At 32.2% G+C, this 26,800-nt stretch overlaps 1 protein-coding gene across 3 annotated transcripts; it reads right to left on the bottom strand.

Moving 5' to 3' along the window:
• On the bottom strand, nt 1–26,112 carry LOC109852023 (membrane metallo-endopeptidase-like 1). Of its 3 annotated transcripts, none has more exons than XM_020422768.1 (10): nt 25,860–26,112; nt 6,960–7,105; nt 4,996–5,091; nt 4,401–4,646; nt 4,071–4,282; nt 3,664–3,840; nt 2,913–3,407; nt 2,248–2,539; nt 1,666–1,916; nt 1–1,028 (listed from the first exon to the last, which is right to left on the bottom strand). In XM_020422768.1, exons 1-10 carry the CDS (start codon nt 26,003–26,005, stop codon nt 690–692), a joined length of 2,400 nt encoding a protein of 799 aa, XP_020278357.1. In that variant the 5' UTR covers nt 26,006–26,112; the 3' UTR covers nt 1–689. The 3 variants fall into 3 exon arrangements, with proteins under 3 accessions (XP_020278357.1, XP_020278356.1, XP_020278358.1); XM_020422767.1 differs by having other exon boundaries at nt 4,996–5,124; nt 25,860–26,111; XM_020422769.1 differs by lacking the exon at nt 25,860–26,112 and adding an exon at nt 16,203–16,499 and having other exon boundaries at nt 4,996–5,124.
• Between the last annotated feature and the right edge of the window lie 688 nt (nt 26,113–26,800).

Here is a 26,800-nt window from a genome sequence, read left to right as displayed (position 1 = left end):
TGTGTGTGTGTGTGTGTATTTGTATATGTATGCATATATATGTATATATATGTGTGTATGTATATATATCTTCTTATAAAAAGTATTCACTAAGAACACAATACATACCTACCATACAAATATACAAATATATACATACAAATATATATATGTATATACGTAGATCAAACGATCTCTATGAATTTCTACATTAGAGAATTTCCTACTTGGAGTTTTTGCATCTCTTGTATTATGTATTACGAAATTTCAGTTCTTGCTTTCCATCACAAGTATTGATGATAAAATTCTCTTTACTGCGACAATGTCATTGTTTGTATCTGTGGGCGCAAAATTATGAAACAAAAAAAAATTGGTTTCTTCTATATCCTGCAGACGTTAGGTCAAGTACTCCTTCTTGTGAAATTTAGTCCTAAAAAACATTCGTAACTGCGAAAATCTCGCAGAAAAAAATAAAAAATGTAATTTATTTTTAACAATATAAAATAACAAAAAAACAGTTTTATATTTGAGAATTATAATAATCGTTGTTCTTTTGTCGTTCATAAAAAACAAGAAAGATCGCGACAAACACTCCGAACGCGTATGTTATTTTTTTTAAACCACAGTGGTTTCGACAAAGATGAAGGAAACCGTAACTCTTCTGAGATTAAAAAGTGACCGAACAGTGGATGTCGTTCGCCGACATTTGTTTACCAAACGGCACATTTCTTCTCGGGATTCATCTTAGATCCGACCGGGCAATTAAAGTCGCGCGAAAATTCCTCCATATTCGAGAACGGTCCTCGGACACGGAATTCGCCCGGGCTGTGGAATCCCGTTGTGATGCGCAGCTTCATTACTTCCGGCCGATACTTGGTGCACCAAGTGTTGGCAGCGCTTATCCAGAACATCTGCTCCGGACTATACAGCAGACCCGGCAATCTCTGTTCCGGTTGGTTTCGTTTGACCCATTCCTTGTACGCGTAATAGGCTTCTTTTACGCCTCCGTTGTCAGCAATATTCTCACCTTGAGTATTTATGCCGTTTAACTGTAAAAGATATAAATCGATGGGGATTATGATAAAAAATGTATCCACTCTAAGTTTTCAATTGTTCCTGTAATATATTATACAGTAAAAGGTTTTTATTTTTAAATCGCATTTATACTCGTCATGTTTTATTTAAAAGAATTTTAATCTGGCGGGTTAGGTAATAGAAAAATCAAAAAAGTTTTACATTTTTTTAACTTGTTAAAATAACTAGAATATGTTTGTAAAACAATTTTTCAAAATTTATACTATTACAGAAGTAATATAAATATAGAAGTTACAGGCCCACATATATATAGTCAAATTTGGAACGATATATTTGTTCGCGACATGCAACAAAAGTATATTCTTTTGCAACGATAATATACTTTTATGTAGCAGATAAGAGAAAAACTAGTAGATTGATGAAAAGATATTATTTTACGTGTATCTGTTACAGTCGTTAAAGAATGCCATTAGAAAGATAAAGTCAATAGATTGCAAAGTAGCTCGTTCAATGCAATTAAGTTTCTTTATAATTAGAATTATTACGTTAAAAGTAAAGAAACATTAGCAGAGCTTTTCTGTAATAAAACTCGCTGTGTGTGATGTATAAAACGAAATAAATAAATAAATATACACGTAAGATTTGCCTTACGTTCATCCCAACATCTTCAACGGTATAGTTTCCATATTGGTAAATTATGCATTCGGCCCTCTTAAGATACTGCTCCTTTGTTTCTGGTTCCCACCAGTCGACTAGATTACCTTCCTTATTGAACTGCCTGCCTTGGTCATCGAAGCCGTGAGTAATCTCGTGGCCAATGACGAGACCGATAGCGCCGTAGTTCATATAACGTGGTCGGTCGTTGCTGAAGAATGTTCCTTGCAAGATACCCGCGGGGAATTCTACGTGCAAAAAATCGCAAAAAAGCAAAACAATAAATTTGACTTTCCATGTAGGCAATATTAGATACTGCAAATATTGACTGGCCAATTAATGCGTACGCAATTTTGTAACATTTGTTTTTCTTTGTGAATAAAACATAATCATAATCTTGTATTTGCAAAAATGCTTTATTTTATTTATCAATGATTTGCTCACTAACTTTTTTCACTTATAAACAACATTTTCTAAAATTTGTTGTTATAAAAGAGGAATGTTTTTTCTTTTTCTAAATTTAATTACATGCAATTTGATATTTGTTTGAATTATGTAAAGAATTATTTAAATACTTACGAATACTGTTCTCGATTGATGAATAAAATGCATTAACGACGGCCGGCCGGCCGTGAGTTATCCACTCGGTTTTGTTCACCGGTTTTCTCAGTCTGCTGAACGAGAAGTTCATTCCGAAGATAGTCAAGTTCAGGACACTTCCTAAATAGTCATCCGAACTCAATTCAAGATGCTCATAAAATTCGTCAAGCTTTTTGTCGTCAAGAAGCTCGTCTGGATACGCAATATGCGACGTCATATCTGCTGCTTTTTCTAAAGCATTCGCTCTAGTCTTATCATCCATCCATTCCACCTAAAAATGGAAAAATGCGCGTCCCATCAAAAACTGACACGAGACTACTAGATTGTATGTATTTAAAAACAGATTAGATATTGTATTTTTGTAGTTTTTTCTCAATAAAAAAATACAAGTAACAAAAGTTTCATTGTCGAGATTTTATTGAGATCTTACTGATAAGTAAACATGTTTTTAAGATTTTTGTTTTTGAACCTTAATTAAAAAATATGAGAGGCGCACACAACATTTCATTTCGAGAGATCATTTCAATTTCTAGATAAAAAAAAAAAAAAAAAAAAAAAAGATCAAAAGCGTCACAGTCCTAAGATTTCGATCTCTCGTACTTTTCGCATTTTTGACTTGAGAGACTGGCATCTTTTTTATTCACCTTTTTTAGTATCTTTATGAACTCTTCTTTTATGTCGCCAACCATTTCCAGCGCGGTCTTCTTCGCGTCCTCCTTGAAATACTTCCTTACGTACATCGAACCGACGCTGATTGCCAAGCTACTGGAAACAATATCCACGCATTCCTTCCATCTCGGTTCTCTTTCCATTTTACCATTTATTACCGCCATGTACTTGAGCTGTCTCTTCCGAATATCGTCAGTGAGATAGCTAACTGACGCAGCAGCCGTCCTGCCTAGCACATAATTCGCCTGTACTCTTTTGGGCGTGCTGCTGATCAATTTTTCGAAGTCCTTTAGGTAGCTAGGCACGTTTACGATAACTATCTCGTCTTGACCAAGCTGTGCGTGCGGCGCAAGAATGGTATTGAAGTATTCCGACCACGGTATGCTAGAGTAAGTCGTAGATAGCTCGTTCACGGTCATAGGATTGTAAAGAAGAGTTACGTTGCGTCGTTTCTCGTTGGGCAGAGAGATCTGTGTATATTCGTTTATTTAACGGATTAATCAAACATGATCTATGTATTATTAATTAATTAATTAATTAATTAATTAATTAGTTATTTATGTATTAATTTACTCATTGCACTAACTTCAAATTCAATTAATTTTTTTATATTGATTAGTACACAATTACACGAGACAATATTAAATTTCATATTTTTGAGTTAATATCTTTTAGTTTTTATAAATTAAATTAGTTTTATTTAATAATAAAAGAAAAAGGATTTACGTTTGCGAGCTTAATTTCAAATTCGAGTGATTCCCGCAATTCTTTACGGGCTCGGTCAGGATCGGCTCCGAGAATTATAGCGATGTCCACCATATAAGCGTAATATGCCTGAACGATTTCATCGTCAAAGCCTTTAGATAGATATTCGCGCGAGAGACCGAGAGATGCTTGATCGAGCTGTAAATATTTACTTTTTAGCATGAATTTGTTGAGATAAACCTGTTTGTTAATTAAATTTTTATTTGACTTGGAACAAAAACCATAATAACAAATGAAAAAATGAAAATAAACCTGCAACACAAATTTCAATAAACAAACAGGTGGAAAGCACAAAGCGAGTAAAGTATTGAACAATTAAATAATTTATTATTAAATTCATTATACTAACACAGATATTGAATGCTTACGTCGATCAAGCGCCTCGAGTTGTTCTTCAAATCGACACTGACTCCAAAATCGATAAAGTAATCGACTGAGTAGCCCAGTCTGCGGAATCTGTAAACAGAATCTTTCCAAGTAAAGTCACCTTCGTTCCATTTCTCGCCGTCCAGAACTGGCCAGCCGCCGGATTTCCTAAGATTATCTAGTAGTGGTTGCAGACCCCGCTTTTCGATAGCAGCTAGAAAACAAAAGCAGCGAAATCACATGAATTTAATTTGTTATGTTTTTATTTAATTCAGAAACAAGTCTCGCGTTCTCTTCAATTCTGGTCGTTTATATGAGATATCACTACTTACTTGTATTCATGCAAGCCTTGTAGAAGTCTTTGGCAAGCTTGAACGGCCTTGGCTCGTTTGGAGGACTTTCTTCCTCGATGCTGATCCGCAATTGTTCCAAGAGTGCGTCGACAATAATAGAGAACGTATTCACGCTGGTTTTGTCATCGGGAATGATAGTGGTGTCGAGGAAACCGCCGCAAGCGAATTTGTAAAAGTCATCACAAGGCTCCACGTTGCGGTTCATGGTTTTTAGTACCTTCGAAGCTGCGCAATAAATTGCGCGCACAATTACACATCAAATTAATTAATTCAATAAGGACACATCTCCAATAGGCTGAGTAAAAATTTGTTTATATTTAAGCTTCTAACAATTTTAATAGAATTCTTTTTAGGGCCTTGAAAAAGTTCAAACAAAAAGATTTTTAACAAGTGAAAACTCAGTCTTGCATTAATTTTTAAGAGAAATTAATGTTTATTAAATTACGTCAGTTTGTTTAATAGTGTCTTTTTAATTATAGTACTGCAGTACAAAAAAGTTTTTTAAGTTTTATCGAAGAAAAAAATTATATCTATGTGCGAATAAAAGATTTAAGTTTTGTCATGTATGTTTTACCTGTGTGAATGCATCCGGATGTTAAACATATGTTGTTGCACTCTGAAGACTCTTTTGCGACGGGAATTTTCTGCTCCGAGCCGTTCAACCCTTCGGCTGTGAACGGTAGCATCTCTGCGTTAACAGGCTCTATTCTCGTGCGGATGCAGTTGCAGGTGCGAAAAAAAAATGTGTAACAGCAACAGATTAATGGATGCAAAGCGTTGACTTACACAAGCTGCGTTAAAAACTTGTAATTGCACACACGCTATATAGGTTTCCGCCTGCAAGAGCAGCTGGAGCCAAATTATATTAAAGAAAGTCACAGACATTTCGAACAATCGCGATCTATAACGTGGCTCTCTTTCAGTTCAAATGCGTTCGCGTAAACATTGCGTGTGCTATACTTTACCCTATTATTATACCTTACCTATTATTACTTTGGATTGCGTAATTACGTACGTGTTCCACGTAAAAAAAGACATAACATCCTATGTCTCGCGAATCGCGCTCTGACTAAGTTTTGTGTTTGCGCGCCAGCTTTTTAAAATACTCGCCGAAAATATCCAAACGCGCGATCATTATCGATGTTTTCGCGATGCCACATCACACGCGATCAAAATATTGGCGATCGGGATGTGCTTATTGCAAACTGGGCGCGATCACGCGTGTGTAACCACTGGTGTAAACACTACACATCATGGGTGAGTAACTAACACTCTAAACAACATTTGCTCACTAGAAATATCAACATGCGTCAGAGTCGCCCTTTCGATGACGTCATGCCGAATTACGCATCACATGGCCCGGCTTTACTTTGTTTTTAGAAAAAAGCTATGTAAATACAAACTATCTCCATGCATATTAAAGATAATGTGTGCGTGTGAACATTTTACTCTCTTTTTCACGTTTAAGCAGCACTTGCGAAGCACTTTGATATAAGACGCACATACATATGTAAGGTATCTACACAGAGACGTATAATCTTACGACGATGGCGATTTTGCGTCTTACTTTTGTACGACTAAAAGATTTTGTAATGCGGACACATACCGTTACTGAACGGTTTTCGATCGTAAACGTAATCACCACTTGGGCATGGGCCGTTAAAATGCACATATTTCCTGCATTTTATCGAGCATTTTTCTTTCCTGCATTATATTCGCAAAGAAAAACGCGACGCACATACTAACAAAACAGTTTCGACGATATATTGACAACGGCAATTAAATCAAATAATGATTTTAAATTCGTGTAATTTAAGTATCATTTTTCCGTTTCATTCATTTTCTATATGTAAAACTATAGTAAGGTATTTTTTTTCTTATGTTTTTAAAAAAAGTTATTATTTTGTTATTTAACTAAAAGTTGGGTTTTTTGTTTCTCACAAAATTTTTTATCGAACAAACGTAAGTATATAATGTTAAAAAGCAAATCTAAAAAGATTTTTGTTTCATTTCAATTTACAATCAAATCCGATCCTGTACATGGCAGAAATGTCTCACAGCAATAAGTCTTCGTAAATAAAAATAATAGGCGCAACATTCGTGTATATGCTCTAATCTTCTCTTAATATGTATCATAATTACAGTTTTATTCTACGAGAGATAAATCATGAGAGAATATAACATCATTTATATTATGCTTGTGATAAGAATACAATCACTTACATAACGATCTCTGTTTGTAGAAAGATATTTATGTACATATAGGTAATGCGTGTTCTGTCTCTCATGACTCGTTACTCTAGGTATTTTGCTGTATCATTTCCAGATAGAGGCGTGTAACAAAATTAACATTTAATATTTCTGATTCAATTATGGAATAAAAAATCTTCCAAATATTTTATCTGAATTTTAACGCATCACATAAAAAAAGAGTTTTGCTTTTTCAAACAATATTGTATGCATTTATAAAAAAACGCGCATGCACGTGCGACTCTCGTGTTGCATTGTAGGTCGTTATATAAAAGTGAATGCTCTTACTTGTGCTCAATGTAGTGTTGCATGTCGTTTTGCCTGCTAAAACTCCGAGTGCTACAGCCAAAGCGACACACACGAGAAATCCGGAAACCGCTATTACCGTTAACCCGCGTTCCAAACCGGATCGTCTCTTCCACCATGTCGGATTTCTGCAAAAAAAATCGTAAAAAAGTAGCATATTCAAAATTGTAAAGTTGCTTAAAAACGTTGTTGACTAGAACAGTTTTAAAATATTTACTTTTTCTCTCTTTGGTTTAAAAATTATAATTTTTTATACATGTGTACACGGTATCGATATTTTTAAATATATAATTGTTTTATGTAAAGATAAGACTATATATTGCTTATATTTTATGGAGTTAGATAATACTCTCTGGATTTAAGAGCATTCATGTAATTATCTAATTTTTTCTGCATTTGTACACACACACAAGACTCTCTGATTACTTAACTAGTTAATATATTTATTGAAGTAATTATTTATCATATGCTTTATATAATACAAACTCTTTCTTCAGCTGTAAGAATTTTTCACATAATTGTTACATCTTTAATTATATGATAATAACGTCTGCACGGAATTTCTGAGTTTAATCTTGTATGAAAGCTCGATAGTCATTTATGCATATTTTGTGCATAAGTGATGTTATCAAATACTATTCGTTATAATGCCATGTGCAAATCAAAGTTACGTTTGCGTGCAAATTGATTATGTAAACTATCGTCGCTTACATTATATATGTACATATATATCATAACAATTAGCGAATGTTTTATATTTTTTAATTATTCATTTTGCGCGTAACATATGTGCAAAAACATGTACATTTATTATAAACTTCTTATTTTTCTATTTTTGATTGATTTCCGATTCTCCGTATTATTTCTTACGTAATATTGTCAATCATGTGGTAAAATGTCACTTTAGTCTAAAGCATTATTGTATCCTAATATTATTAGCGGCGTCGAAATATATGAATCGCTTTTCTTCTACTGACGATTGCTGTGTCTTTCACGGCGTATAATTCGCGCGAACGAAAGGCAAACCGCAGTCGGGATTTTATCTTCGTCTCAATCGCCATTTCTGCATTTTATTTTTACAGTGATTTCACAAGATCGCGGAGTATTAAGTTTCTCGCGTGAACGGTTAGCAAGACCTTGTTGGAATGTGCGTTGAGGAACGCAGACTGAAATCAAGTGCATGCAAAATTCTTGTCTGCTTCCAAGATGATTATAACATTTCAACAAAGAGCAAAGTTTTTTATTAAATTACTCTATATATAAAGTATTATTATATTGCCACATGTATATAAAGTTTTAAGTGAATTTTATTTTGAGTTTTTCAAAGCGTGAGACACAAAGAATCGATAATGATAATCGTAAATCCTGTTTATTCCTCATGACAATATAATAAGATACTTTGCATAATATGAGCATCGCTCGTGATGCAATGACACTTTAGCAGAATCAATTTACCTTGAGTATCTTAAGCTGTGGAATTTTGTTATTTTTTTAAGTCGCTACTCTCTTATGTTTATCAGATAGTATAAAATATTTATCATGCGCATTGTGGAACTATTTTGTAATTTATAATTATTTATAATTATGTATGATTATATATAATTGATTTTTTAATACATCCAAATCATCTTATAGATAAATGGAAGAATTCTTTATATTTATCTGAACAAGAATTCACATACGTTTTGCTGATAACAATATACAATTAAACAATATACAATTTATCTAACAGCATTTGCGTAAGAAATATAATTGATAATATATGTGTGTGTGTGTGTGAGTGTGTGTGTTTATTCTGCGACAAATGTGCGCGATGATCCCAAATGCGCGCGTAAACACATCGAATGCAGATACTTGAGTGATGGAGAGTGCGTAATAGGTCATATAACCGTGCGTAATGCAACGAGTATATTGACCTCATCGAGATGCAATGACACGCTCTGAGACATCCTCTGCCGCGTAATATCAGAGTCAATGCCGCATATCGTCTGCATCTAGATGCACGATAGATGCATGGCCTTGACCATGATAACGTAAAACTTTGTAATGAATTTATGTTATTGTTTGACCGTTATGTTTGATTATATATAATTGATTTTTATTTTAGTCATTTAAGGTACATATATATCATCGATTTTATCGTTGAAATAACAACACATAATATATCTCTTTGATCTTTCAACAAACTGCATATCAAAATATCTACTATACGGCGAAAAGGATGGATGTATAATTATCTCCCGATTTTGCGGTATTTACCTCCGGGGATCGGCAAGAGATTGCGGTCTATATATCATATTTGTCGCGCCACTAACCAAGCAATCATAGCCTCATCGTCGAATCGCGATAGATTGATCGACTGGTAGGTATGCGAAATTAACGTATATGTAAGATCGTATCTTTATTAGACCGATAGCTAACTTTGCGTAGCAAAATATTATAGCCTACTCTTACAATGAGAGAGAGAGAGAGAGAGAGTATACCTACTTCTTTTGTTTAACAGTCCTCGCACACACAATTCCTACATTAATTTTATTAATAAATCACTTGATATAATTCGAAAAAATTTATATCCAAATTTATAAATCGATGGTTCGCAATAACGTCAAAATAGAAATAATAATGCAAATAAAATGAGAAATACATATTATGATAAAAGGTATAATTATTTCTCTAGACACATATGAGCGTGTGCAATTTTGCGAACATCACATGACAAAATCAACGTGCAAACGAGCACATTTTTAGCGAACCCGTGATAAATTTTGACACACACACACACACACATTTGTTTGTACATGTGTCTCAAAACTGCTGACTTTTCACTTTATATAAGCGTGTCTTTGATTTCACTGTATTGGTAGATACATATGTGTTACAGCTATTTTAACAAAGATCAGGTTGGTAAATAATTCAATTAAGTAGATTCGCAAAGGTTTTTATAATTGCGACGGCATTTATTAATTTGTAAATAATTTTGTGCAACATTGCCCTATTCAATTGAAGTAAATCAAATAAAGTGAAATGATCAAGCTTTTTAACTATCACCATCTTTTAATCTGATGATTAAAAGTATTGTAGATACATAGTCATTCAATTCTCTGAAGTCAGTCGCAATCACAGACTTTATATGCGAAGTTACACTAATATAATGTCTCAAAATATCTACTTAAAAAATAAAGTTGCATCTTTTATTTCATAAAATGACTTTTGGCTACTACACGCAATGACCTTATGACAAATGTCTTTACAAATGAAGTTACACCAATGAAAGAAGCCTTAACAAAGAAACTTCATTTGAGACATCATTGATGCATCTTTATGTTTAAAAGTATTTAAGTTACTGCTTGTAGCAGCCAAAAGTTTTTTTATCGTTCAATCGTTTGCTTAATCAACGTTATAAATTTCTTGTTGCTGCGTTCGCGCGATATGGGTATTATCGGAGCGCCTTCTATTGAGCGACGCTGTTGTCCAGATCCGTTCACCCGGTGCACGTGACTGCACTATGTGTTTCGACAGAGTATACTCGCGATCGCGAATCTATGTCGCACGGGGCCAAACAGAAAGATGAAGCGCAAGCCGCATCGTAATGAAGAGACATGAGCGAGCGTAAGGCACGTGCGTGCAACATCGCCTTCACGTGCTATGACCTGGCGCCTTGTAATCATTTTTCTGACTCTCTTCTCTGTATGTGCAAACGTTGAAATACCGATGTACTCTTACACTATATTATCGTTATTAGTAGAGATACAACGCTGAGACATCTTGAATGGATGCGAGATACCATTAACAATGACTATGCTGTTTTAGATCTTTTATCTTTTTTTTTTTTTTAAGTGAAGACACGGTAAATATAGTTATGGATTACTAGCAAGATTAACACAGTTGAAATTTTTAAATAATTAGTTGGAGTTTAGCTGTTATCTCAAGATTTGACCATTTTTAATTTCTTTGTCAAAAAAGCGTTATTTTGCAGTAACAATTCTTATTATTAGTAAAAACTAAATTAAATTTTCTCTTGATATGTGTATTATTCTTTTTGTATGTTTATTGAAAATTATTTTTATCCACTTTAAAACCGTTTTTGTTCAGATTTGTGATATTTGATTATAAAAAAAAGACACCTAGCAAAGAACATCTCAGACTGCTCTTAAAATCTGATTAATTAAAAATTAAAATGTCTACAAAATGTCAGTATAAAAATGACACTATTAAGACATTTATAACATGATTCCAAAATTCCATTTTCAGGAATTATTCTGATTGTTTATCTCGCAATCTTCTTTATGTGTTTCTGCAATTTTCTCGTCTTTCCAACACATCTATAGTTGTTTCTTGCCAAACATATTAAGGATGTTTTAAGAGAAGTATGATCTTGTTATCTCTGTCTTACTTAGCACACTGTATTGGTTCATTGATCTTACTTGTCGCATGTCTCGTTCTACCATAGCCTGTTCACACTCGCGACATCGTTCCATTCCTCATGCATGGACAATTCTGACGATAAATTTTCCAATTCTCATAAATTGCACGATAACACATTGTTGCCAGATCTGACAAGTATTATAATGTATGCGATAACCAATCCTTACCAGCGTCGCTCTTGTTAGATATGCCATGCATAATTCGCTTCTTGTGCGCCTCAGGAAATACAGCGAGGCAATATACGCGCAATATATGTACTTCGATAAACCATAATCTATCTTCAGTTATTTATGTAGTAGATAAAGCTAGATATGATAGTTGGTTTATTCGTGAATAATCTAATATCTACAATTAGTTTTATGGAAACAAAATTTTACGAAAATAAAATAAAAATAAAGAAACGTATATAATTTGTTTTTCAAATCTTCGTGTTATTTTAAATCTATGTCATTTAAGCAAATTGGTTTCTGATTTTATCGAATAGCAGGTATATATTTAACATAAAACAAGTGTGTGTTGTATACATATGAGTTTTTGAATCTTTTCGATATTCCCGTTGTACGACGAGGTCGACTAGAACTCACTTTGAGTGGGAACGAGACGACGACGACATCGTAAAGGCAAATACGTACATGTTTCGGAGAAGGTCGCGAGAATTTAAGTTGAAGCGCGAACGCGGGTGTTTTGCTCGCAATTTCATACTCAATTATCAAATTATGGCAGTTGGCTCGCAGATAAAGCGTGACTCTTTCGCCTTTCAGCCGACCTTTGTGATTCGCGACTTATGTAAACCACAAGGTGGGAGAGGAAGACCTCCTTTAAGACCACGAAATTAATTCCGAGTCTTGTTGGTGATTCGCATATATGCCACAGACGATCTTCTGGACACGCATAGAATGTCAATTCGACCGTGTCTAGCATATTTTGCGTCTCCCGACTTTTGAAAGTGGAAAGTCTGTTAAAGATTGTCTTTTTTTTTTTAAACTAAGTAACGTTATAACGTCGGCGATCAATGGATGTTTCAACGTTTCGAGAGACATCCGTTCTCAATTCTTTTATTTTACATCAAAAGATATAATATATGTAATCTATATAGCTTATATTGTTCTTCTTGTAATATAATTTATATGTGAAAAAGTAAAAGAGGAAAATTTATTTAGAAAGTTTATATATATATATATATATATATATATATATATATATATAGAGAGAGAGAGAGAGAGAGTTTATATAAAATTTTTCATATAATTAAAATAGATCTTAAAACTATAATCGGACACTACCACCGGCAGATTTAAGGTAGTTCTATCACGAGACAAAAATTCTACTCAGATTTAAGAGTGATATGATATACAACATATCATATCACTCTTTATCTACGACAAAAAACATTTTTTTTTTAATTCGTTTGTTGCTTTAAAATGTTACATAACAGCAATGACAAAAGAATAAATCGGGCTATTGTTTTGAAAAAAAGTCATGTTCTTAGTTTTTTATCAATCTGATTACTTTTCTTTATCATGTTATATATTTCCCTATTACGCACTATGTAGTAGGTATAAGCGTCTGTAATTATACATCTTAAGTTTAATGATCGTCTGAAGTTACAAAAGAATTATATTATAAAAAAATAAAACTGCTGTTGTATATAAATTCTGCATTTGAAGATCAAGCAATCCTTGTCAGATTGTTTTCTCGGGTACTCATGATATTGATATACATGGCTGTAAGAATTCTTGTTGCTCTTGTATCATCTTATCTTATCTGACAGTAAAATATAACGGATTGTTATACTTTGATTACATTTTTTTGCTAATAATTTTGCCTAGCAATATATTTACATAATAAAAATTTAAAAGCTGTTGTGGTTAAAAGATTATAAATGTAGAACGAAATAAATCAAGATGATATTGAAAAGAGTAGGAGAGGACAACATTACGATTGTGTAACTAACGTTAAGTGACACAAGGTTACACGACTGTGTTTGCAAAAATTGTTTAAAAGTCAACTGTTTGTCATATCGCTGCTCGACACGATAAAATATAAAAGAAGCATCAGAATCCTTCATATTTGAACAATATTAATCAATTCTAGAGAATACAATTTTCTTGAGAACACAACAGAAATGTGTATGTTATATACATATATAATTCACACAAGTGTGATAAATTATTCAAAAGTTGATTATTTTGCCAACATATGTTTTTGTACTTTATGTTCTTATGCGTAATTTATGCTTGTTTTTAAAAGTGAAGAAAACGACATAACTGCAGATAAGAAGTCGCATGCATTTAAATGTTTTACCTCATCAGGCGCTTACTTCTGTGAAGTTAATTTATCGCGGACCGGCTTATCCACGTAGAAGTTAAATGAGACCTACTGTTGTACAAAATTTTGCATCGCGCGACTGTCGTAACACTGTAATAACTCTGGCAAGCGTTTGTAAACTTGCACCATGAAACGCTTTCAACGTTGAGGCACCGTAACTTTGCAAGACTTTCACCTCACGCGAACCTAACCGTTCGAGAGCGAGTTCGCAAATTCAATACAAGTTCACTACATTCGTGTGTTTTACTACACGATTCCGTTAGAAGCATACTAAATTATTTCCGTATTAATAAAATTTCTATATACGTCTATCTACATTTTAACATACTTCTATAAATAACGATTACATTTTATGATTGCGAATCATACTATAGATATGTATATTAATTGATGACTGCAAACAGTGCTAAACAATGTTAAATGTTATTCAAGAACGTGTGAACAGACTATTTACGTAGTTATTCCAACATATAAAATAAACTTGAACGTTTAACGTATCAATCAATCTTACAAAATAACGTATAAAAGTATTGCTTTCGATGTTTCCATTGTCACAGTTAAATACATGTTCTTTGCAGTGAACATATGCAGATTACAACTGAGCGCGAATTACACAAAAGTGTCTGTTCTCGCGCAAATCGCAGCTACATAATCCGTTATGTTATTCACTTTTTACAAAATATAAAAACGAATTAAATAGTTTTCTTTTTTTATGATAGAATGTTTTTAAAGTTTCAAAATATTTGTTTAATTTTGTTAAACGCGAAACGAATTATCGGAGCAAATATGAAGAATATTATGATTTCTTTTACACAAACAGAAAAGACACATATCAGAACTATAGAAAAACGGCGCTATACATAAGTATATGAATATTTATCGACGGAATCTGCTGAAGTAAATTTTTTTAAGGAGCGTAGTTATTTTTCTTCTTATACAACTTTGCCTCTTTTTTTCCTTCTTTATTATACAGCATAATTCTCCTGGCTCTCGATGTAACGTCATCGTTTGGCGTGGTTTATGTATTAACGGCTGTTCCCAGCATGCATATTGATGAATCGCGAGATTTGACTAAACCGTCACGTTTTACACAACCGAATCAAAGAGCATTAACTAGGCACCATTGACTTGTTCCTACATATCGATATCGTGATTCGTCATAGTAGACGATAAACATTACAATAGACGTGTTCCAGATTCGACGTTGTGTTGTCAGTTGACGTTACAAACGCGATATATTTGATTAATAGAACAGATAATTCTTTATTTTAAAAACAATGTGATAAAAAGCTAATTAAAAATATAAAACTTAAAATCTCTTAAGCACACATACGCAATCTCTCTTTCTTTCTCTTTCTCTATGAAACTTCTATCAATCGATAGTCTAATAAGTCACTAATAATCACGATTGGCTAATAGATCAAAAGATACTTTCATCTCTTGCAAAATCTTCTACTATTCTGATCTTACTCGATTTCACCGAAGTTTTTAAGGTTGCATAATAAATATAATCTGTGAGCGTAGTCCATAACTATGGCTATATAATCCAAAAATACTACTGTGCTAATGCAGTGGCAAAAGGGAAAAACAACTCAAAGTGTTCCGGTGTAACTACGTGACTATCGTGACAGCAGTCTATAATTGCTAGATACGTGTTTTTTTTATGTAAATGTACGTACACAGAAAAGTTTTTCGTTTGTAGTTGAAAGTTAAATTAGACATCTGTGTAGAAAAACGGTTCTGTTCGACCCGCTCTTTTCAAACACAAACAAAAATAAAGAGTTTCTCTTTGCACTTTCAAAAAGCGTAATTTATAAAAATCTAAACTTTCAATAAAAACTTTATAAAAACATCTTAAGTAATAAAGTGTCAATTGTATACATTTATCTACAAGATTGATAAGTATTTATTCTACATCATAAAGATTGTAAAAAAATATATAGAATATTGCAAAAAAACAATGAATTTGCAAGTTTTTAGAACTATAAATTATATACTCAACACATAACGTCTTATAGTTTGTAATTTTCTTCTAATTTATAAGTAACAAAACAAAATGTGATATTTGTATTTAATATTGTGGAAATAAAATTGTGCTATCTAAAAATATTTTATATATACTAGAAATTATATATGTACTTACATATATATATATATATTATTCATTTTAAGAGACATTGTCATTTTTATAAATGATTCAGTGTCACTAGAAAGAACAATAAATTTATCTGATTCTTTTTGCACTCTGGCATTATTATATTAAGATGCATGTCAAAGCAGCGCTTTTATCATGAAAATTGCATCATAGTATAATCAGTAAATTTCAGTTGCATTTGAAGTTGGAAAAAATAAATATAAAATATGAAATAAATAATATAAAAAGGAAATATACTTGCGCGAAAAAATCTGCTTGGATCCGCAAAGGATTGCTAATTTTGTTGCTTTTGACAAATAATAATTATGACAACTCACTTAATAACCGTTTGCTTCATGCTGTTGGTCATCGCGATTAGATTAATATTTCTTTTGCCCTGTTTGTCTTCTTTTTTGATCCTCACATAACCACATGCACTTTCGCCTCGTTTCTTTCGCCGTATTTTTTAATTTAGGCGGAAAACCCGCGTGATTTTCGAAGCGGTTTTCAATCGGACACTTTCCGCAAATTTTGGTTGTTGCTTGTCCGTTTTATCTACTCTGAAGAAAAATAAAAGAAAAAGAAAGTGTGGAGAAACAACCGATATTGTCCGAGATCTTAATCAGTTCCGAGTGTTAACGTCGGACTGAAGTAGCGCGCGCGCTTCTGCTCGTATTTAAACGTTCTCTCCCTCCATCTCATGCTCTCTCTCTTTCTCTCTTGTGTGTGCTTATGTGTGCCGTAGCGGGATTTCTCAGATTCGTACACATCGCAAAAATCTGAAGGTTTTGTAGTAAAACATATTCATGTCGCAAAGTTTGAGAGAAAGATAAAATATAAATATGTATGCGATAAAAAAATATAAATTTGAGCACATTTTTTAAAATTGTATAAATGAAATTGCTTTTTTCAGTAATATTAATTTAGTTATTTAGTTTTTGATCATTATATTTTGCACATAGTTAAATATGCAAAAATATAATATATTATAATATATATAACCATCTCCGCAGTTTGATCACGTTCTTTTCAGGAAGTTGTTCTCAATTTTTGGTGTTTTTAATCTAAGAATTTTTTATCTGACATCAGTACCTTGTATATATACAAAAAATATATAGTGTATACATATATATATATATATTGATGAGATATAAAAGTGAGATATAACAAATGGGCTATATGCGTGAAAATGTGAATTGTAAAAAATTCGTCAAATCTTGATCTTGCATTCTGAGCTTGAACTCTTAATGATATGCTATATTACTGACTCAGTAAACGATTTAAACATATATTTTCTTATTACTCTTGATAATTTAGATTTATAAATTTAAGCAAACAATTATCACAGTGAGACTAATGCATGTCTGGTTTTCATAAAGAAACAATTTTGAGAAAGCTAGTGGGATTAGTCATGATTTTATACATCGTAAATTGCAAAAATGATTACTAATGCAATTTCTTAATAATAAAGTGTTTCACAAATTCTAACTTTGCGCAGAATTATAATGATGCGGTCGTAAAGTGTCTTGAACATGTCAAATGCACTGTGAGTCACATAAATTTTTGCGTTTATTCGGAATGTATTTCTTCTTACAATACGGTAGCTGCTGATGATGATAAAAAAGAAAATTATTTTTGTAGCGTAGTTTGTCTTGAACGAACATACTTATTCCGTCGAGTTTATTCTTCAACATTAAAGTTTAATTTTTTGATCATAAACTTTGACTAATTGTGCTTTAGAATTTGTATGGCAAATCACCTTTTATTTCTCTGTAAAACAAACTATTGCAAAAAAAAAGAAATCTGTTTAAATTCTGTTGAAATAGATAACAAATTTTTATGAAGAAGATTAACGGTCAACGAATGAAGTTGACCAAATTCTGAAAATTTGTTGCATCTTTTAAAAGCATTATGTACGAGCAATAAGTTCACCTTTAGAGGGACAATTGCGAAGCTCTTCGATGGCGTTTAACAAGACGGAAATCCCGCTTGCTAATGACTAAAACCCAGTTAGTAAGACTCGAACTTACGTAAAGCTTTCGAACAATAGCATCGATGCCACGCGCAGTCGACTTATGGTTTTGCATATTGGATAATAATTTCGATGAGTTTACACGTTTGTGTTCTATTGCTTTGTAGATACAAAAAGAGAAAGAAAGAGAGAGAAAAAGAACTTCGAGATTGGATCAGTGTTACAGTATTATTAATATTTATAACTCTCTTATTAAATTATAGAACAAATTGTCACTTAATCTTATATTAATTTTATATTTACAATTTGTATTACGCCAAAAAATTCATATTCCTAATAACTTAAAATTTTTAATTAATTTATACATTTTATTTGTTACTTTTGATATAGCAAAGATGTATATTGATTTGACTGCGAGACAAATACTTTCAATATGACTTGTAACAATTAAGGGAATCTAATTTGAATGTAATGTGTACGTATATAATATATTAATTTATAGTTTTAAAATATTTCACATATACATCCAGCAAATGACTCTTAAAAGCCATATTATTATATTTCTGGCCTTCTCTCAAATATTACAATATTATATTTCTCTTAGTTAAATACTAATAGAGCCTCATACGATTATTTATTTCAATATTATTTTTACTGGTTTTACTTTTTTGTAACTTAATTAGTTTGCGCAATTGTTCTTCAAACCGTCTCTTCTTCTATTGTATATAATTCTAAACAAACGTCAATGTCATACCGTACCAAACAAAAACAATCGATATGCACGATTGCTGTTGATGATCTGTTCATCCTTCACCTTCTTTCGTTTCTCTATAGTAAAAGTTTCTTTACAGTCTGTATAAGTTTTATTTAGGATAATAGCCAAGAGGAGGAGGAGGAGGGAGACAAATGCTAATCAGGTTACACGTCGTAACGATGTAAAAACATCGTGGAAAACATTTACAGTCGTCAATAAATGTTTCTGTAATTTATCACTTATATTGCAGATTTCTTTTGTGTCCATTTACAAGGTATATGCGCTTTATTCGAGGAAAACATGTGACGCTGCTGAATATTAACAACGTTACAAAACAAATGTTTCTTCTCAGACCAAACATAACTCGATTCAGATAGTAAATATTTTCGAAATAAATTGTTCATATGCATGATTTCACTTATTACATTGGAACTATTTTATTCATTGAAATGCAAATATTAGAATGTGCTTCTTGGTATGTAATAATTTCCAACAATTGGTGTATGAGCTGATCAAATAATTAAATAAAATGAATATAAAATGATTATAAATCACTACAGAAAATTCGATACTTTCTTCAAGTATTTATACGTAAGAATGAGATTCAATATTTTAAATTGTTATGACATTTGTCGTGTCGCCAAATCGATGAGATTTGCTTCAGCAAAATTAATGCAAAGAAACGCCCGCGTGGCAAAAGTTGCACTGGAATAAAGTCAGTGAACTATAATGTGGAAGTGTGTCGATAGTAGTTAAGGAAATTTCATTGATTATCGGTTAACAATGGCGAGATTAAAGGGAAAAAGTTAATAGAGCGTACTATATCGATTCGTATAAACATGGGACATTCGTTCTAAATGCTGATCACGATCTTTGCGCTGTAGATAAGAAATTTGTTCAAAATTAGTTAATAGTGCTAAAATTCTTATATAAGTACTTAGTTGTTAACTGTATATAATACTTTCTATGCTGTAATATTCTTATTTTTGTTTGCAAAGCAATTGTGTAAGCATATATTATTACGATTCTTTACGTCAAAAAGAATATACATAAATAATACATAATACATACGTATTATAAATCTTTCAAAGATATTATATACCTTTTATTTGAAAATAAATGTCTTAAATACTATCTGTAACTGCGATAGCGGTCTAGATAGGGAGATACCGTTAGAGCGTCAAAAAGATCGATATGTCTGGCGCGATTCAAAGTGGACCGCACAAAAATTTATATTGTCGATACATATGTATATGTTAGTTGAGTAACTTGAATGTGACAATATGTTAAACTCTATGCATTTCTGAAGAACAAATTATGTTACAAAATCTCATCGTTCAAAAATTTAAAAAGAAAAACAGTATTTCGAAAAAAAAGTGAGGATTTTATGATAACCTACGTATAGCCTATATAATACATAATATTATTCTACTTTTTAAATTACAAAATACAAGAAAAGAACATATCCAATATGTATTCAATAAAAAATGCATAATAAATATAATAAATATGTTCTTTCTCATAAAAATTATAATATAGAATTTAATTATGAGCATAGAATTTTTAATTATAATATAAAATTTACTTACATAGAATAATTTTTACCTTTAAAAAAAATATTTAAGTGCACTCAATCAGCTATAAAACAAACATGATTTTATGAATTAATGATTACACACGCTTTTAAGATATATAGATCAAAAGATAGAATAAATTGCATAAGTGTGTGTCTGATGTGTAAACAGATTTTGGTGTCTATGAATGAAACAAACCAACTACAGCAATGTGCAAAACCAATCACGTCGACACGTCTTTTATTTCCGCCGTGTATGCGCGGTTTTCTGCATCGCCGTTCGCACACATAATCGGCAACTGATCGGTGTGTGAACATACATATCGTCCATCATGCAATCGGGTATGAAAATACATCCGGCGCGACACACCTAGAATACAGTTATAACCGTTTCGATTATAACGTGGACGTACGTTTCTCTCTCTGAGCGGGCGTGATTCTCGATTTGTTTGCGATTCCTGAAGCAATCTGGTGCGGATTGTACAAGTACGCGTCATAACTAATATACAAAGGGACGAAAGTCAATGCACAATCGTAACGCGCGTTATCAAATAATATCAGGAACCCGTTGATGATCGCCGCAATTATAACATAATCAACTGACGACACCAATTGCCAATAATGCGTCTCAAGTAATGCCCGCTCGTAAAACAGAGTTAATCGGTCAGTGTTTCATGTCATTTCAATTACGATCGTTGCCGCGAATCGATATATTAGCGACAACCGATTATAGCAAAAACGTGTACACGAGTCACCATCAATATACTTTGCATACCATAAAAAAAGACAAATTATAACGTTTTAATTTTCTGGAGAGACAATTAAAATAACTAATAAAATAGGCCGAAATATATCGAAAAATATATTTTCATAATAAAGCCGTTGTCAATTAAAAAACTTAAAAATTCTACATACTGAAATAGGGTATTTTGAAACGTTCGTATACTTGTGATATTTTTGTAAATTTAAAATTTTATTTTTTTTATATTATGAAAGAAAAATAAAAAAAATCTTTAAGAGCCATGTATTATGGATATATGTGGAGAATATTTTTAAAGGGAATATATAAGGAGATAGGGGAAAAAAAAGGAGATACGCGCGCGGAGAAAGATGCACAAGCTCATGTGTGTATATAGCAGTTGACTAGGAGTGGCGTCTCCATCACGACGGACCTCTCAACAAATGTTTGTCGGACGTTATCCCGTTAGACTCAGCCAACGTGCAGCGGTCGTTTTATCAAAGAATGCCCATAAGGATTTTCCATTAATTGAAGTTATATTTTAAGACCGTTATGTGTTACGATAATAACATGTTCAATTTGCTATGGTTTATTGAAGTCGGTGTAAAATGTCACAATCCGAAGTAATTAGCAAAGTGCTTGAAAATACTTTAATTATATGTATGTTCTCTCTCTGTAACAGAGTATATTAAACATTTAATTTTGTTTTTTTACGTAATGTCATTATTTATAATTTATTAAATTTAGATATTTTTTTTTAATCAAAGTTTTTTTAGAATTTTCAGTTGTAGGTTTTTATAAAAAGAGAGTCCGCTCAGGATTTCCATTTACATCCGCAAACTGAACGCGCGCAGGATAATCATGAGCGACGTTGCGCAACAAAATTAGAGCTATCCTTGCTTCCGGACCGACGTGAGACCGGTTAGGTTTCTGATTATCCAAACGTCGTTTTTATCGTAAAAAGACACACTCTCATTGCAAAAAATAACCAATAAATGCTTTGGTTTGAAAATATGACGCGGTGATATTTGCTGTTAAGCGTCGAACAAAAAATATATACAAATATATATGTAGATTTTAATTTACTCATAATAAGTTAATGTAAAATATAGTTGATTCTCACGTTTTTCAATATTTATACGCAATTGAACAGGAAACTTAGAAAATAAGTGAGAAGAATGTTAATTTTGCGTTAAATACGATAGTGAATTAAACTGTGAAAACAATCTATTTTTATACATACAAAATTACGGCAATTCACATGATCGATCAACTCTGCTGTTAACTTTCTAAGTTGCTTTAATCGGTCGAACGGCAGTAAAAAGATTTACCGCCGATTAACAGCAAGTGAAAGTAATACAGTTTCACGTTCTTTATCATTATGTGTAATATTTGCAACGTCGTTTCGTTCCTTTCAAATCATTATTGTAATATAACAACACCACTACTTCACGGGAAATTCGATCATATTAGCAATATATCTGAATGTATATTTTTGTATAGAAGAAAAACTTTTCTCACTATTTTTTTTATTGAGTAATTAAATGTCTATACTTGTTGAATCTCGTTACCGAGAAAAAAAAGTAAATTAAATAAAAATGAATTTTTTCACGAAGTAGCTGATACTCATCTCAGAATATTGGTTGATTCGTTTGCTGAATGCTTCTTCAAATGACAAAGCTATTTTTACTGTACGCTTTCAAATACATCTGTGACCTTGACCACTAGATATCTTTTCGTTTCTTCACAAGGCCATATTTTGGCATAGTCGACCTCGCTATCATCGATCATAGTATAGCTTACGTAAATCGTAAATTGCGTTGGAAGCACATACTTTAATGTCTGTGAATATCAGTAGTATTCAAACGAAGTCGTCAGTCTCTGAATATTTATCAATATAACTTTAATAGATCCGGACTTAAGGCTCTTTTTTTATCGCAAAAATTTAAAAAAAGATACTTTAATCTCGGCAAATAATAATGCATAAGTTTGATGAAAATACAGTTTTTTTTTTTGGTTTAATTTTTTACGTTGGCTTAATTTCAAATCTTAATTTCAAATTCAGTCTTAAATACAATTCTTATTTTATCATCTTGATGTTCATTTATCTTTACTTGGAAGAACACGAGTTTTCGTCGAAGAGTTTTAGAAGAGTTTTGGATAAATTCAATGATCGTTGAGATAAGTGAGCATAATATGTGTAACTATAATCGAATCAAGGATCACGAACTCTAATAAGAAATTATGTGTCTGTACGGCAGATTAAATCGATTCATCGATCTTAAGTGGTACCTGTCTATCTGAATTTAGATGAAGATAGTTCCAAGGGTTCCTATCTCATGATTGAATGTGGTTCTCAAGAACTTCTCAGAATTCAACCTAGTACTACAGGTGTATGAGAGATTTTTTTCAGCATATAAATGAAGTATAATGAACGTTCTATCCTGCAGGACACAGTTATTATAGAGCACGCATATACACACAAATGTAAGTTTGTTGATCATTAACGTAACTTTTCCTCTTCGCCTATCTGATGTATTTAACAATATCAACTAAAATATTAAAAACAAGTTTTACATTTTTCAAAATAAAAATATCTAAAAATTTCGCATTTGCGATATAATTTTTCAGAAAACATTTTCATTTTCTGTTACATCGCCAATTCACTAGAGGATTATCTGTATCTAATTATCTATTATCTGTATATAATGTAAATTAAAATATTAAGTAATTAAAAATATATAATAAAAGTTAATAAAAATATTTTAACAACAAAATAAACAAAAATACGATTTATTTAAGAACTCTATCGAATATAATATTTTTTTCACAGACTTACGCAAATTCTTGTAGAAAAAAATTTGGCGATACATTTTCTATCGCAATTTTAATCAACAACTTGCATCTTTATTGGACGAAATAAATCTTGCACTAGAGAACCAGCCGACATTGATACGTTCGCACCGTTACATGAAATGCCAGCGGCGATGTTAATAAAATAAATTGGAGTCATAACTGAACCGTAAATGGAAATAGATAACCATATCGAATCAGAAGAAGAGATAGTATTCTTTTGCACTCTACTAGACGGTTACTTAAATTCATTGTGTGTGTGTAAGTGAGTGTGAGTGTGTGCTCGCGCGTAGCCCTTTTATGTGTTTAGTCTTTAAACATTCCGTCGTAATCGATCCAAAGAGATTTACGTTTGATGCCGCTTTTACTGCCGGTAATGCTCGATGTTGATCTTTATCCGTATATCAAATACGTTATATAAATTTCAAGGTATTCTTTGACAATAAAATGTCAATTAGCTAGACCAGTTTAAACTTGATCTCATCAAATAGCAGAATGTCACGAGTGGTTTGTTACATAATATTCTTTAACAATAAAACAGCAGTTCTTCCATACTGTTATTAATAGTCGATATTCCGTTGAGATCCAGTTACTGAGACGATGTTTCGAGTGAAAACCTTCTTCACCGTGTGAGGGATACTCTGTTATACCGTATTATATCTCGTTCATATAAAAAAAAGTGGCTTGTTATTAGTGATATAAATACGCAAAGAGAGTGATATTATAAGAACACTCGAAGTCTTTGTTCTTTTACAGCTTTATGTTAAATTTTTTTTTCCTTTAAAATAGTCATCTTCCGATTCAATAACATTTAATATTACTGTTATACGTAATATACGCGTAAATGCCTTTACACATAAAAATTTGCGCCAATAATATCTAAATAATAAAAGATGCATCTTTAAAGGTATTTACACTACTGTCTATATTTTTTTAATGTCGCTTTAATAATGCCTAAAACATTACAAACAGTAAACTCTCAACATAAACACTCAAAAAGTTAGTATGAAAAAAAGAAAATAAAAAAAAGAATCTCTTATAACGAGAGAAAACTTTCCAGCTTGCGCTTTATTTGCGCACAAATGCGCAGCGTATACAAAGCTGTCACATACAGATCCTTTATTACACATAAAGTTGCACTTTCATTGTTAAAATGTTATTGAAGCATTATTGGTGCAATGTCATATGTAAAGGCAATAACGTCCCTGTGTGCAAGTTGAGAAACAGTATCTCACGCATATAAGCGCAAGATACTGTTTCGTTATCACACGTTATGTGTACACAGGCTACACTAACCATTCTATGTTGCTGTGGTGTTAGATAATAACTTTGAACAAAACTATATGTGGATACCTATAACCTTCTCATCTCTTATAAATAAAGAAATTATTGCGAAAAAAATAAAATGCTAAACAAACATCGAAACTATTTATTTTTAAGTATTACAATTGTATGTCATTTTGCATCAATATCTGCGTTAACCCTTAAAATACTTATCTACAGTTTTTGATTTGTCAACTTAAATTGCTTCAAGTCTGCAGTAATATGCACTATTGGACACATGATGCATTTTGCAAAACGCATTTCTCGAAAGACTATTATAATGTGAAGGAAGAACTTTACTAATGTTAATGAAAATCTGTGTGAACTGCAAAGTTTACTCTAGCCGATGTATCAAATTGAATGATCGTCAACGTTTGCAGCACAAAAGTGCGGTTATAATTAGATTTGATTATAACCGCATTAAATTATGCTGTCGAAATCTTTTCTTGTTAATGAAGATCTAGCTAGTAGGTACATCGGTTGTATTTATGGATGTAATTTATACAATATAATTAATTAGTCATCTACATAATGCTTGTATCCGTACGTAAATTTTGCTAACGTCGTTTCTAAATGAAATACATATTAAATGACATATACTCGTCATTTGCAACTATTTATTACGTTTTTACGGATTTAATCTACTTAGATACTCGAGAACGTTGCCAATTGAAATTCGGAAAAATAATCGTAAACCTTTTCCGCGCGAATAACTTTCGGGGGAAAGTATTTTTCGGAGATTTGTGAATCGTCATAAATAAATAAAGATAACGTTTTTTACCCTTTAACGGTGGTTCCTCTATATACGGTGCCAAAAATGCCATCTTGTATCGAGCGACCGTCGTTGTCCTTTCTATCTATCAGTTCGCGAAAGTGTAGTGTCCTCGCGTTTGAAAAGTCCGGCTCCGTGTCGTGAATTATCTCCATTTTTTAAGTCATGCACCTCGCGCGCGTTTTGAAAACACAGAAATATTAACTTCTTGCGCACGATACTCGTCGACAAACGGCAAGCTTTTCGCGTTTAATGCACGCTCGCGCGAGAACTAGTCGGAACAAACTTCTATCGCATATGATCGCATGGTGCAACTTCCTATTGTTTCCAGGACACGCGTAGCATGAAAACGATGGCGCGGTTCGAGAGACATTCGTAGGGCGCATGTGAGATGTGCAGATGTTATAGTTTCTCACAAATATTTAAATTAATTTTTATTTCTTGAAGAAAATGTGTTGAATTCAATTCACCCTTCAATTTAACAATATTTTAGAAACAAGTTTTCAAAGTTAATTTATAGTAACAAGACATTAATAAGACATTCGGTCCATTGCATTACATTTCATAAAGATTTACTCTGAGAACGGTATTCATCCGATCTTGTATTTAGGATCCGATCTTAAATTTATTTTTAAAAGTTTTACAAAGTCGTCTTTCTGGCTAAGATATACTTAAAACGATCTTAAAAATAATATCCGACTATATGAATACCTAAATAGTTTTACAGAGTGACTTTCTGCCGAAAGATTAATCACCATTCTTATTTCTCCGCGTCATATTTTTGGTCTTAAAAGATCGTTAATTTGTACATTTAAAAATTTTTACATAACATTTTCACGAAATGTCAGCTAATATGTGCGCACAGAAAAGTTATTGTTAGCTGTATATGGTTTCATGCGAAGAAGTTGATTCGAAACACATGTTTTATAATACATATATATATATATATA

The sequence above is a fragment of the Pseudomyrmex gracilis genome, unplaced genomic scaffold (assembly GCF_002006095.1).
Source record: "Pseudomyrmex gracilis isolate BER0280 unplaced genomic scaffold, ASM200609v1 scaffold_23, whole genome shotgun sequence".
Classification (NCBI taxonomy): Eukaryota; Metazoa; Arthropoda; class Insecta; order Hymenoptera; family Formicidae; genus Pseudomyrmex; species Pseudomyrmex gracilis.
The sequence above is the reverse complement of the archived record's forward strand: the minus strand, read 5'-3'. Positions and strand labels throughout refer to the sequence as shown.

Excerpts from the sequence above, each read along its gene's own strand:
- LOC109852023 (XM_020422767.1), bottom strand. The coding sequence starts at position 26,005 with ATGGAGATAATTCACGACACGGAGCCGGACTTTTCAAACGCGAGGACA. Across the intron at positions 3,841-4,070 it reads ACTCGAGGCGCTTGATCGAC|CTCGATCAAGCATCTCTCGG; the intron begins GTAAGCATTCAA and ends AAATATTTACAG. Across the intron at positions 1,917-2,247 it reads ATCAATCGAGAACAGTATTC|AATTCCCCGCGGGTATCTTG; the intron begins GTAAGTATTTAA and ends TTTTGCACGTAG.